The 15,147-nt window shown below is 43.1% G+C and overlaps 1 protein-coding gene across 1 annotated transcript in view; it reads right to left on the bottom strand.

Moving 5' to 3' along the window:
* LOC137657946 (uncharacterized) overlaps positions 1-15,147 on the bottom strand; it is a 232,683-nt gene that overhangs the window by 16,932 nt on the left and 200,604 nt on the right. The window contains exon 5 of the mRNA XM_068392663.1: positions 7,922-8,064. Within this exon, the coding sequence (XP_068248764.1) occupies positions 7,922-8,064 (143 nt within the window). The remainder of the gene's footprint in view (positions 1-7,921; positions 8,065-15,147) is intronic.

Genomic DNA, 15,147 nt, shown 5'->3' with positions numbered 1-15,147 from the left:
TCTCTCTCTCTCAAAAACTAAAATATCTTTTATACTTAAAATACAGCCACACTCATTGCATCTGAGTACTGCTTCATGAGATGTGCACATCAATTAATCATGTGTAAAGTAAGTTTTGTATGACGCTGAACTATGCACAATCTGGCTAAAATTACTTCACTCTTTCTTTCTTTTTACAATGATGATTCCTATAAAGAAATAACTGGGTTTATTTCTTTTAATATATCACTATCAGATTTGTCATTCCACTGATCTTACCATTGTGTAACTATAAAATGCTTCAAGTGGGTAATATAACCTTTCTTAGGTAGCATAAAAGCTTGCTTTAGTAAATTGATTGAAGATTTAGCTACAGCATCCACTTTACCAATACCCAAAACCCCAACATAGACAGGAATCCAACATGTTTCTATATTTACTCAACACGAGTAAAACCTGTCAAGAAGCTCATTCATTTTCAATACCAATTGATTCTTATGAATGCAACCCTTTAGGGCTTTTATGGCACTTCTTGAAAAAGTATAAATCACAAACTTATAATTTGCTAATATCATGGCTGATTGTTCGAAGTTAAATACTGATGCTTCACTAGTAAGAGCTGACTAATTTTGAAGCTCTAGAGACATAAGTATGAATACCATAATGGGGTTCTTCCTTTGAATATGCTCTAAGGCATGTTGTTTATGGTGACTAGGAGCATGACTACAGGTAGTGTCCCAGAGAACTATGGATGAAATGCGAATGAATCGAGGATGATAATTTTGCTGGTTTCCAGCCATCCGCAAGCATTAGCAGCAAAAATTCACTATATGTTTGGCTAAGCGGCACAGGTCTTGGGAACTTGTTCCCTGTGTCTACTTCTTGTTTACCGATTGGAACGCATTACCCCCTGTTCTAATGATGACAGGTAGAACCCCTTGTGCCACATTGCCCATACTTAGGCTTCCCTCTTAGTTTTTGGAAGGCTATAGCTGGTTATGAGGACTTTTCCTCTGTGCCCTATCACTGCAGACCCTTTAGAAACTATGCGTGTTCTAATGTGGCAGTTAGGCCTTCCCGTCATACCACCTTACTAAATTCTGAGTCTCCCATCACCTTCCCTTGTACCTGCTAGTGTGTCTACCTGCTAGTGTGTCTACCTGCTGTGGAACTTTGTTCCCATTTCTGTATAGTCCTATGGCAACTGAAGTACTCAACGTTGCCATCTTTGGACAGGACAGCTTGTAGACTATTTATCCTGGCCCTAGATGGGTAAGAAATTTTTTTTCTTCCCTGGAATAATCTCTCTGCTGCCTTAGAGACCACCTTTGGGTGTTTTCTCTGCCCCGTTCCCTTCCTGGTTAGGCCATAACCTGACTGTACTGGGAACTACAGTTCCTCTTGTCTAGCCATCTTACCCTAACTATTGAGTTTTTCCCTCACCCGCTAGGTAGGCTAAGCTTGACTGCACAGTTCTACCTATGGCCTAACCCTATCTAGGTGAAGAGTTGGTACCCCTTGGGGTTATCCTCTGCCACCTTGGCAGTTGCCTGTTCTGTGACTACAGCTTCCCATCATGTACTATGTACCTCTTCCACTCCCTTGCTTGGTTAGCCTATCTTGGCAGAAGTGTCACCTCTTGTCTCTGCTTCCAGTCTTGTTAGCTTGAGTTCTTCTAGCACTGGATGTGTGTTGGCTATGGAACATTCCCTCTGCCGCCTTGGCTGTAGCCTTAGACTGGTCATCTGCTCATTCCTATCCTCTTCCATATCTGAGGAACATTGTCCTCCGAAGTTGGTCAATTGGATTCCGCCTGGTTGTCAGGACATCCTTGGAATTTTCAATTCTTAGCATCCTGGCTTTCTTGTACTGCTCTCATAATCTTACGGGCTAAACCCCCTCTTTCATAAGTTAATAATAATGACCAGGTATTGGCAGGTTCCCTTATTAGCTGCCTTTCATCCCTTTACCTCTCGCCCCGATTGTGGACCCTTCTCTATGGGATTGTCCACTCTCTCCCTGTCGACGCATCTTTCAGCTGTGCCCTTAGCAAGGGGTCTGTTACTGCTGCTAACTGGAGAGAGCCCAGTACTCTTTCCTGTTGGCGTCTCGAGATCCTGTCGGATTTCAGTAGTCTCTTGACAGACCCCGCAACCTCTCCTCTTCCCTAGGGGGAATGGAAAGGTGGTGTGACTTCAAGTTCCAATGGATTCCCAGCCATTGAAACTCCTGAGCTGGAGAGAGTCGAGACTTCTTGAAGTTGATCTTGAATCCCAGATGTTCCAGGAACTGGATAACCTTCTTGGATGCTTGCAGACAAGCCATCCTGGATGCTGCCCACACCAGCCAGTCGTTCAGGTACGCTGCTACCTGAACGCCTCCTAGGCGTAGTTGTTGAACGACTGCATCTGCAAGTTTCGTGAAGATCCTTGGGGATATGTTTAGTCCGAAGGGCATGGCTCTGAAGACATACTTTTTCTTCTGTAGCTTGAATCCTAGGTAGGAGGAGAGGGGGCGGCTGACTGGGAGATGCCAGTAAGCATCTGCCAGGTCTATTGAGACTGTGTACGCCCCTTTCGGTAACAGGGTCCTTATGTGTTGTAGGGTTAGCATCCGGAACTTGTTGTTCTCGATGAACTTGAGTGGAGACAAGTCTAGAATGACTCTGAGTTTGTCCGAGTCCTTCTTGGGAACACAAAACAGCCTTCCCTGGAATTTGATGGACTTTGCTCTCCTTATAACCTGTTTGCTCAAGAGTTCTAAGGTATATTCTTCCAATGAGGGAGTGGAGTGCTGGAAGAATTGAGGAAATGATGGTGGAAGCTTGTTCCATCACCATCCTAGTCCATTCTTGATTAGGCTGTGGGCCCAAGGATTGAAGGTCCAACGATAATGAAAGTGTTGGAGCCTCCCTCCTACCTGAAGCATCTCATTGCTTCGATTCTACGGAGGGTTTACCTCCCTGACCGCGTCCTCCCCTACCTCGTGAGGGGCGTCTTGAGGAGCCCCGTCGGGAGCCTCTACCTTTCGGACGAAAGGTAATGGTTTTACTCTCAAACCTGGGGTTGAATGCTAGTGACTGGGCAACCAGCTGCTGAGGCACCACTTGCAATGTTGTCTGTGGTTGAGCAACAACTTGGGGCACCGCAGTCATGGTGACTCTAGGATGTTGTTGGGCAGGCTGGGAGGGTAGTCTAGGCTTCTTGGTCTTCCTTTTAGGTTGGGGACCCGCATCCAGGGAAGACTTCCTTTTAGATGAAATGCCCCACTTCTGGAGAAGGTTCCTATTCTCTGTGGCGGCTTTCTCAACTACCTCCTTAACCACTTCATTTGGGAAGAGGCCTTTACCCCAGATGTTGGAAGATATCAGCTTCCTGGGTTCGTGTTTTACTGTTGCTGCACCAAACACGAACTCTCTACAGGCTCTCCTAGCCTTCGTAAAGGCGTACAGGTCCTTGACTAAGGTGACCATGTGCATTTTGGCCAGGACCATGAGCATATCTGGGGTGCTTTTTAGGCCTGCACACATCTCTATGCAGTTCTGTAGGGATAGGGATGCTGCAAGTCTCTCCTTTCTCTCTTGCTCCCTGCGTAAGAGGAAGTCTGACAGTTTTGGGATATTTTTGCTGAACTGTCATCCCGCGATATCTGCATCCAACTTCCCTACTGAGAAGGTTAGGTGAACTTCCTTCCATTCCTTATCTTCCATGGGCAGGGCTAACGACAGAGGCCTGCACTCCTCTAGTGCAGGGTATGGTTTGCCTGACTCCACTGCCTTGGCAACAGCCTTAAAAGCCTTCGACGTGAAGGGGAAGGCTATTGAAGCAGGAGCAAGAAAGGTAGAGTGTTTTTTGCTCAAGGCAGACACTTTCGAGTTTGTGTAACTCGCCTTCTTCAGGCTGCTCGACAAGAGAGCCTGTGCCTTGTCGTGGTCAAAAACCATGACCTCCTTCGGTTCCGTCTCCTCTTTTGACGCTGGCTCCTGCTTCAGTCGAATGAAGCAGTCAGGGTAAGCATTAAAGCTTGGTCAGAACTGGATATCATCTCAGGGGACGGCTCCCATCTTCTCAGAGATGTAGAGCTTGCCGTTAGTAATCAGCATAAACTCTGCGTACCTCCAGGGATTCGTCTCAGAGCAGGGTGGGAGGTCTTGGACTCTGGGTTGCTTGAATGACCCTCGGGAGGCGGTAATTCAAGCTTCACGGAGCTCTTTCTGAAGCCTTGCTTCCCTTGCTTTGCCTTGCTTGCGAATATTCTCCATTAAAGCCGTAATATGAGCAAAAACTGCCTGGCTCATTTTATCCAATGGAGTGGTAGAAGCAGAAGATGTAGAGGGTGTCGGCTCCAGTGCCGGCACAGACGGAAGGGACTCCTACTCGACTTCTTTTTCTTCTTCAGGAGGTAGAGTAGACTCCTCCTCGGGATCATCCTTAAGTAGATCCTTTTCAGTGTCCGTGGACACTTCAGACATCCTTTCCTCCTGGTGGATGTCCATGCCTTGCAACGCCTCACTGATATCCGTCTCGATGGTAATCTGGACGTAGGGAGGTCCGGGTCGTGTTTGGGGCACGACAGCTTCACTACCCGCCTTCGGGAACAGCAAGGTACGCATCCTGTTGTTAGGTAGGTACGGTCCCGGAGAGTTCTTCTGGAACCTTTGTACCCATTTGCGCAGCTTTTCTCGTGCTGCATCCCTTGACTCCGTTGTCTTGGGGTCGTCGAAACCTTCGGCCACCAAAGCCAGGCAGATGTTGCAGTCTTGGGGGTCCCAGTACCGCAGGGTTTTGGTAGTAATGGCGCAGGCAGCATGAGACCTGCACACTTTGTGACCACAGAAGTTCCTACTCCTGTGGTTACAGAAGATCACCTAGCACTTCATTTGGCGTTCCTCATGTAAAGAAAATTAAATGAGTATGCGGTTGTTTATCACACATGATAAACAGGTTATGCAAAATATTAATATTTTAACCATTATAGCTTAGGATAGTAAGCTAGAAAGGAAATAGGAAAGACATATACTTGTGCCTCCTGTCCAGCCAATTGCTGTGACCTCCCCCCAATATTAAGGTTTTTAGAGTTCCCTTATCAAGGCAAACTCACAAGAGAAGGGTTCTAACCTCTAGGGATAGAATAAGTGTATACTAACACTGACCCTTAATAAATTATTTAATATTGTGGGGTACGTTATCAACTGATTACTTATCAGTGTATTGAAGGAATTCTTTCTTTCAATATAGAATTGGTCTCAACAATAGACTGTGAAAGGATACACAAGGAATGTTGGAAAATAACTACTGTATAATATATACCATAGTTTTCTGTCTGCAGTATATACTATACTGCAAATATACTGGCTACTGTATAATCATATACTATAGTTCAGTAGGCTAGCACCTGGCGGCACCGTTCCGGCCGGCATGTTAACTGCTGGGTAGTACCTGGTGGCACCGGTCCAGCCGGCATGTCACCAGCTGGGTTAGTACCTAGCGGCACCAGTCCAGCCGGCATGCTGCAGCTGGGATAGTACCTGGCGGCACTAGCTGACAGAGAGAGAGCAAGCATGGAGTGGAGGGTTGCCTTATTAAAATGTATGTATACAATAAATAAGGTTGTAGGTATGTAACCTTACTGCCTTCCTCCAGAATGACGGTTCAAATGGAAGGGGAGACTGTATCATTCAGGCTTCCATCCAGCCACAAGAACCGTTGCTGGTTGCTGCCGGTTTCAGGGATGTGGATGGCAGTCCAAGGGAGGACTGAAGAACACTCAACGGCATAGGGGTCTCCCACCGGCAGCCGTCATAGCTGGCACAACCTTTCCCGGAGCTTTGCGTCATAGGGGAAAGACAGAGCGGCTATTAAGCCGCCTATGTAGGAGCCCGGCCAGCGCTACGATCTACCCGGCAAGCGGGGAGTTTGTAGGACGACGGCCACAGGATTGCGATAGCTAGGCCATCGCTGAAGGAGAAAGAGGGGCAGGGAAAGGGTCCTGTATAAATTGTTAGGAGAAGGCGGTAAGGTTGCCGCCACTTCTACACAATGGTGAAACTTTGCTTCAGAATTGGCGCCATCATAGGCGGCAGGAGAAAATCTATTCTTTAGCCTAGGGTAGGCCGAAAAAGGACTAGTCTTCTAGACCGCAGGGGAGAAGGTGGCGGCATTATACTACCACTTCAAGTGCGGCCTAGGGAGGCTTAGCCTCCTATGCTATGCCGCCGGCATAAAGACTGAATATTCTGAGGTTCTGTCGAAAACCAAGCCGGGATACTCGCCAGCAAGGGTGGGAGACAGAAAACACTAGCCTAGTCAAGCCGGAGTGACTACTCTATGAGGAGACCAAGATAGGGTTGTCGCCTATGGCGGCACTCAGAGGGAAGGAGGGATTATCCTTAAATCTCCACAGGAGACGAGTATCGAGTTATATAAATAATTCTAAGAGATATACCATCTCCTGTTGAATTGATAAAACGATACACGAGGGTAAACAGGGATAATGTATGAAAGTACACTAAAGCGCCTAGGCTAGGTAGCCTAGCGCGGGTGAGATCTTGGTTACCTAAATTGCTGAAACACTAATGTATACGATCAACATATAAGGAAGAGGAAATTTGTATGCATAATCATATCTTCACAAGTATAATTCTGCCTAAATAGCTTTCACAATTTATTAATGATATTAAAACCGGGAATGTCGTTCTGCTGACTAAATAACACATGCATGATGAACGACAGCGCCCAATATGGCGCCTTCAGTGACTGGCCAAGCTCTATAAACACATTAAATTAAACTAATTTCACTGTGAAGCAGGAGCTAAAAATTATACCCTGTAAAGATTAAATACTCATCTTTCCAGAGGCAGAACAAGCTGGAGAATGCATAACAAATCCTCTCAAGAAAGATCAAGAACATTAGATAACAGGGAAAACCACCGTGTGAAATTGCTACCAAAGAAGGAATGAGCGCCATTTTGGAGCCATGTAATAGTATGGGAGAAAGGGTAACCTTGATAACGGCCTCCCTTCAGTTTCGCCACTTTTCCCCCTCGAAGCGAAAACGCTATTCGGGGTGAAGATTGCCATGTGTCGTATCAAGATATACGTCCCCTGATATTATGCGATATCCTTAAGAAAAATTTAAGGATATTCGCCCCAGGAGTTAGAATTCTGGAGACCTAAAGGTCAATTGTCTTGGAATATCACCGTAGCCAAATATCCCTTAGAAAGCTACCAATAGGAACCTATATCAGGACGACATGGCTTGAGCCCAAAAATAAGATTATTATGGTTTTATTACTTTTCTTTTAAAAGACATAGAGTAAATAAACACGAATATCTCAGAACTATTTACTTCCTATGGTGACCTTTGACAACTGAAAGCTACTCTAGCAATCTGAATTTAGTCCAGTATATCAAAGATCCATAAAAATGTTAAATGCTATAGAACGATCATGATCAAATGACAGCAAAAGTCCCGAAAAGAGTAGGGATCCCCTGCTGTAGAGGACCAGAGAAACAGCCCTTAAAGAAAAAATAAAGAATAACAGTTGCTGTGAGGTTCTACTATACCTAAAGGTTGATGAGGATGCATAATCTGTATGGTACTAGGAATCTAAAGATAAGAATGACTTTTTGCATTCGCTGACAAATTCAAAAGATGGTAGATAAGTACATTCTAGCAACTAGCTAGCCATAGCTCAAATACCAGTTTTGGTTCTCGCCGATGTGTCATTTTTTGTACTAGCGGTATGTATTCCAGCATGAGAGGTGCTATGTCGGATTTTGCTCACTGAGGCTGCACTGTGCAGGAAAGATAATATTTCTTTGGTATTTTCTTGTCGTAATGGATTCCTTGCTCTTGTCTTTCACAAAATTCTTGGAAACCACATAGCACATTAACCAGCCCCCGCCCCCACCAAAAAAAATTGAAAATAAATATCACCTACCTGTACAGAAGCAGATGCAATCTGCCCTGAGTGGTCGAAGTCTAAACTAAATATTTGTGTGAAGCGAGTGGCATTTGTATTCATCACAGTCCGACTATTGCCAAAGGCTTCAAGTAAGGTTGATATGGCGTTTAGCTTTTCAACTAGAAAAAATATAGTTAGTTGGTTAGTGCTACAGAAGATACTTTGCATTGACATTATCAACAGTTACCACATACTGCAAGTTGAATCAGTAAATTCAAAATAAGAATAATAAAAGGCACATAAATTTTTTAAGTATTAACAACCATGCTCAGAAATATAAACAAACAAAATTTTAAGATTGAGCAATTTCCATTCATAGAAAATTACTTCACATAAAAATAATAAATCACAGGCCAATTCAAACTTTAACTACTGAATTCCTGGAGAAACCCACGCAAAACACGTTGACAATTTCACATACCCACAAAGAAGGCTCCATACTCCTACCTCTTAGCACTATCGTTCTCCATTCTTTCCAAATCACAAAACCACCTCAATATACTTTGATTTCTTCCTTATACCAATGGAAAGATTTAACCTTCAGACATCATATTTCACTTATTTTTTTTTTTTACAAAATACTATGAAAAAAATTCACTTTCACAACAAATCAGTAATTTCCCGTCAAGTATTTTACCACTTCACCTTTACCATAAAAATTGTAAACTTTCAAATCAGTCTGCATTTTTCCTAGTTACTGTAAACAAACCTTATGTCTTTTAAAAGGATACTACCTTGTGTGACACCAGGCAACAGTCTTTGAAGCTTGGTAACAAGGTACTTAATTAAATATTGACAAGCTTTAAGATAGATTTGTCTACCACCAAGTCACTAGGTCACTGGGTCACAGGGTCAGAAGAGGAGGGTTGGATTGATGCAGGTATAGTGTACAGTATAACAAATGATGTAGAAGAGAACAATTTGTTTCTATAAAAATAAAAGCTTCATCTTTTACAGGGGGACGGGAGATATTGTCTATGGATATGTCTGGGAATATTTTACACATAAAAATACTGGTCTCTCTGTCATACAAATGAGCAAATCAGCAAATGAGATGTTAAAGTTGACAGTGCCATGTGCCAGAAAACAGCTGTGCGGTAACCAGGCACAAGGAAAAGAAGAATGCTTTCCCATAAAGTACTACTATTATGATGATTATCATCATCATCATTACAAGCCAAGTTGAAACCCTAGATGGAAAAGGCGAAAGCTAAAAATCCTGGGGCCCCACTTTGGAACACTATCCAGTACAAAAAGTAAAGTATTACCTGTAAAATTGAAATAACAGACTCATAAATAGGTGGGGTTGAAGGTGATGGGGAACTTTTTCCATGTTTTAAATTATTTTCCTTTTACAAATACTGCATTTCGCCAGTAGAAGTACATATCTTATTGTAAGAGAGAAGATGAATAATCATAGGCTCTCTGCCTATTTGAGTATAATAAACGATACAGAAATAATATTGAATCCGGGTGGCAGTTCCAAGTAGGTCCAAGTTTGGTGATCGGTGATGGCAGAGTAAGAATTCTTGAGGGATGAGCAACGTTTTGAACAAACCACGCTCATTATCAAGCTCAGGGTAGACTAAAGGATGAGAATCGTCTACTGGGAATTTTTGCAGAAAATCTAAGCTGGTCCTCTTGCCTGTTGTTTTCATTGATTGGCCTTACTACATGGCGAGAGACAGTATGTTGATTGGTTGATTTGTTCTCCCAAATGAGCACCTGACCAGGCAAGCTGCTTGATAGTAATGTCAGTTCATTTTCAAATAATAATTCTCAGGTGATGTGAGCTGCTTCATGAGTGGCTATTCACATGCTGGACATGCACAGGTTTTCCTTAAACTATACTAGTATAAACAAAGGCACACCTAACCATGTATCTATTTGGGATACATTCAAATACCTGTAGCTTGCCTCACGATCAAAGGGTTCATAAAACAAGGATTGCAATTCATGCGGCAAAACTAGAAGATCCCGGCAAACTTGCTTATACTTGTCTTCCCCCAGGCTGACTAGCAACATACACAGGTGGATCATGCAGATTTATTCCTGACTATGACAGAAACAAACTTCAAGCTTAACGGAAAATTCCGAAACACTGTGGTTCATAATCAGCATGAACAATTCACTGGGTTTAGGAATTGACATCACTTAAAAGTTTGGCTATCACTGCAAAAAAACTGTTCTATGCCACTTTATGTTCACTTGGTTCTGGGGGCAAGTATTTGAAAAAACTGTCCATAAACCCTTTGTGTCAATATATTACCACCTAGGTCAGTGATCAGACTAATCTCGTTTCATTTGCTCCTAATTTTGAATCAAGTTACCATGTAGCAAGGAATGCTTAATTCACTCATCAGTGTACGGGAAGAAATATTTACAATACAAGTCTGGAGTAACTATTCTTTTGGCAACTTCATCATTCCTATATACAGGTACAGTACTTAGAATACAGTACTCTCGCTCATATATACATTAGTAAAGTATTTCCCCACATTTAGCCTCACCCTAGCGTTCCTTATTGATTCAGATGAGAATTTACATTCTCTAGAATCTATAGATTAGTTACGATATACATTCTCTCTCAGAAAAAAAGAGGCTAAACCCCTCCTCCCTCCCTGAGTGCTGCCGCCACTACAGGCGGCAACCTCTGTCTTTCTTCATCGCCGTCGAGTAGAACAGAGTTCTTGCCACTTCCAGCTTTGATTTAGATAGTAACTAACTCAGGGTGCCCTTGTCTTGCTGCCGACGATGTCGTCAACAAAGGAACCATGTTTCCTCTGCCGCCGACGATGTCGTCAGCACAGGAGGCCATGCTTCCTCAGTTCACTGTTGAAGGTAGGCGGCATACCTGCCGCCACCTCTCATTTCAATGAACTATAAGACCCTTACCCTTCCCCCGTCTGTCCTTTAGTGACGACATAGCCGTCACAATACTCTTTCATCGATATTCTGACAGTCATCCCGGCTTGCTAGGTTGACTGCTTTACCGGCTGGAACCCTGCCGGTAGCAGTTAGTTCAGCCGCCTCAGCCACCTTCCACCTTACTTCCTTCCTTCACAGGAAGTGAATATTATTGGGGGGAAGATTGAGATGACTCCTGACGGCTGCCAGTGGGAAACTTAACATACTTGGGAAGTCCTCAGCTCTCTCTTGGAGTGCCATCCACAATTATTGCCGCCGCCGGTATAGCCGGCGACAGGCCTTTTGTGGATGGGTGGAAGCCAAAATCAGACAGATTCTTACCCCTTCCATTGGAACTCTCATTCTGGCAAGGAGACAGTAGGCAGCCTGATAGTCCTCCTACACTTTCAATTGTTATGTTAGACCATAATAATAGGAAACTCTCCTTCCTTAATGCTTTTTCTCTCTCTATCAGTTAGTGCCGCCAGGTACTATCCTAACCCCGGCAGTGCCGCTGGCTAAACTACAGTATACAACTATACAGTAGTACACATGTTTTCTAACATACTCTGTGTTTCCTATCGCAGTCAATTGTTGGGACCACGATATTATGATAAGGCTGAGTACTCCCTCAACACCCAGATGGTTTTTTTGATCATCAGGACCCTAAAAAATCACCGTTCAGTATTAATATATACTACAGATCGATGATGTTAGTATAGACACTTACTAACTCTAACTCTAGTTCCTAGAGGTTCTTCTACCTTATATTCTCCCAACCAGGGAAACCCAATATTATTACTGACGGAGGTCTCAGCAATGGCCTTGGAGAGGAAACACAGATATGTGTCTTTTCTACTTCCTTTTTAGCTTACTATCCTAAGCTATTATAAACAATAGTGATTACTATTGTTAATAAAATGTATGCTTTTATATCACTGATATAAAAACCATGATACTCATTGAGCCCTTTTCCTTTACAGGAGGAGATGATGGAGAAGTGTGCAGCATTGTTCTGCAACCACAAAGGCAAAGACTTTTGTGGACACACGATGTGCAGGACTCATGCCCCCTGCTGCATCGTGTCGGGAGTCCTTAAGTATTGGGACCCGAAGGGTTGCCCCACCTGCTCAACCCTGCTGGCCAACTGCTTCGGAGAAGCCCTCCCAGTCAACATAGAGACTAGGGATACAGCGAGGGAGACCCTTCTCAAATGGGTAAGAGGGTTCCAAAAGAACTCTCCGTGACCGTACTTACCCAACGACTCCCTAAGGTGCCTTCTGTTCCCCAAGGCTCTATCAAATGCGGTAGTGGCTCAGGAACAGGTCCAGCATCCTCTCATACAAGTGAAGATTGACGCGGACATAATAAAGGCACTGGAAGGCATGGACATTCACCAAGAACGGATGTCAGATGTGTCCACTGACACGGAGCAGGACCTACTGCAAGGAGGCCCTGAAGAAGACGTGGAACATCAACAAGCGGAGGAAGAAGGATCCGTTTCAACGGCAACCGAAGACCCTCAGTTCGCCGTGACGGCATATCAACCTATGCCGTCAACCTCTTCAGCCCGAACTCCTTAACCAGTTGCACAGGTCAACAAGAGCGAAGCGATCCTCACGTTGAAATGACGGATGGTTTGTGTCTAAGAAAGCTTTGTGGGTTGAATGTTATGAAACACACTTATTACTTTTTTTGTATCTCTCAATTCCCTCTCCTCCCCAAAAAGTGCCTTAATCTGTTGTTATTTCTTTCTAGGTACTGACAGAAGCCCCCTACACTCAGAGGGGAATTTAAACTACGGTAGCCTCACTCTGGTAAGATCCCCGGCCAAGGTTGGTACCTTCGAGGTTCCCGCCGCGTACGATAAGTAAAGTTACATAATAGGAAGAGGAATAATATACATGTATGCAAAATCTTCACTTGTATAATTTGCCTAACTAGCTAATATTATAGCTTAATACCGTGAATTGTCGCCCTACTGACTAAATAAAATGCAATAGTAACGGGCGACTGCAGTTGTAAAATGGCTGCCTCCAGTTCTCGGCAATGCTCAACCAAACACACTTAAATTATTTAAATTTAACTGTGAGACGGGAGCCTAAAATTATAAACAGGAAAGAATTAATTCTCAACTTTCCAGAAGATGAAGATGCTAGAGATTGCATGATGAATGTTCCGATAACTTGTAACAAAACACCGGGTTAACGTGGGAGAACACCTAGCTTAGAGCGCTACAAGGAAAGGAATGGCGCGCAGTAGTAGTCCGGCTAGAAGGTCCACCGGGTACATAGATCGGTACCCCCTTCTTTGGCCACTCTTCCCCCTCACATCAAAGAGTTAAATCTATTTGGGGTGAAGATTGCTATATGTCGTATCTAAAAAATACGCCCCCTGCTATTATGTGATATCCTTAATTGGATACTCACGCCAGGAGTTAGAATCCTAGAGACCTTCGGTTTATTTCTCTGGGAGTATCACTGTAGCAAATATCCCTTAGAAGGCTACCTAAAGGAACCCTTCCACCAGGAGGACATGGCCCGAGCCCAAAAATCATACTTATTGACCTTCAAATTCAATAGTCTCCCTTTGTTTTAAAGATATAGCATTAAAATTTGGTATATAACTTAGAAATACATAACAAAACAATGAAATGAAGCCCTTTTTCCCAATTCTTGTTTCATTTTTTTTTCCCCCTGATTTTTATTATTTATCTTTTAGGGCTTAGCCATGTCGTCCTGATGGAAGGTTCCTTTAGGCAGCTTTCTAGGGAATATTTGGCTACAGTGATACTCCCAGAGAATTTACCATAGGTCTCCAGAATTCTAACTCCTGGCGCGAGTATCCTTAAGAAAATTCTTAAGGATATCGCATAATATCAGGGGACGTATTTCTTGATACGACACATGGCAATCTTCATCCTGAGTAGAGTTTTCGCTCTCAAGGGGAAGAGTGGCGAAATTGAAGGGGAGCCATCATCGAGGTTACCCAGTGGATCCCCTTTCCCGTACTACTGCGGCGTAACTCATTCCTTTTGTAGTATCGAATTAAGCACGGTGTATCTCCCTCTTGCTCTCAGTTTTGTTACTATTTCAAGGATTATTACCATGCATTCTCCAGCATCTTCATCCCCTGGAAATTTGAGTATTTAATCTTTCCGGTGTATAATTTTTAGCTCCCTTCTCCAAGTTAAATTAACATAATTTAGATATATTTAGCAGAGCACAGCAATCACCGGAGGCGGCCATTTTGGACCGCTGTCGTTCGCCACAAATGTTTCATTTAGTTAGTAGTACAACGTCCCCGGTATTTAGCTTTAATGATTGATTGATTGATTGAAAGTTTTCTGGCATCCTGACATCTAAGGTCATTGACGCCAATAGCATTTATTATATATGAAAAATAAAAGAGAATTCAATTAAAACCATAAAAGTTAAGAATTCATAATAATAGTTAAATTGTTTTCAAAAGACCTGCTTCTGAAATAAATCTAAAAATTCCACTCGCATAGTAGGACACATCATGTCCAAGAATCTTGGCAAGGATGAACCTGCCATCCTCACCTCGAGCCTCAAACAGATATCTATTTCTTGAGTTAGTAAAATTAGGACATTCGGTCAACAAATGCCTCACTGTTAAAGGTACTAAACAGTCCTCGCAATACGGTTGGTGTTGGCCCTTCAGCAGAAACTTGTGTGTCAACTGTGTGTGACCAATACGGAGATGACAAAGAGTCATCTCCCATTTTCGGGGCATCATATAATACCTCCAAGGTGATATGATATTTGTTACTTCCCTCATTTTATTGCCATCTTGACTATCCCAGTGCTGTTGCCATTTATTACAAACAAATTTCTTGTTGTAAGGTAGGAAATCATTACAGGGAATGGGATACCTCCTTGGTAGCAACTCGGATGCCGCATTCTTCGCCAGTAAATCTGCCTTCTCATTTCCAGACACACCTACATGTGCTGGAACCCAACAAAATCGAACTGTTATACCTCTCCGTCCAATAATATAAAGCCATTCTAAAATCTTTAAAACTAGAGGGTTATTAGAATTAAAAACTTCTAAAGCTTGAAGAACACTCCTTGCATCACTAAAAATTGTAGAATTACCCTCCTTTTCCAAAGCTATTTTCTCAATAGCGGTTAGTATGCCATACAGTTCGGCAGTAAATATGGAAGCTGTTAGAGGAAGTGCACCTCTACAATTAAAATCATTACTATGTACTCCAAATCCAATGCCAGCATCAGATTTGGAGCTATCAGTATATATAAAAGTTGATCCCCTAT

Source organism: Palaemon carinicauda, chromosome 18 (genome assembly GCF_036898095.1).
Source record: "Palaemon carinicauda isolate YSFRI2023 chromosome 18, ASM3689809v2, whole genome shotgun sequence".
NCBI classification, from domain to species: Eukaryota; Metazoa; Arthropoda; class Malacostraca; order Decapoda; family Palaemonidae; genus Palaemon; species Palaemon carinicauda.
This window is presented reverse-complemented; position numbering and strand designations above follow the sequence as displayed.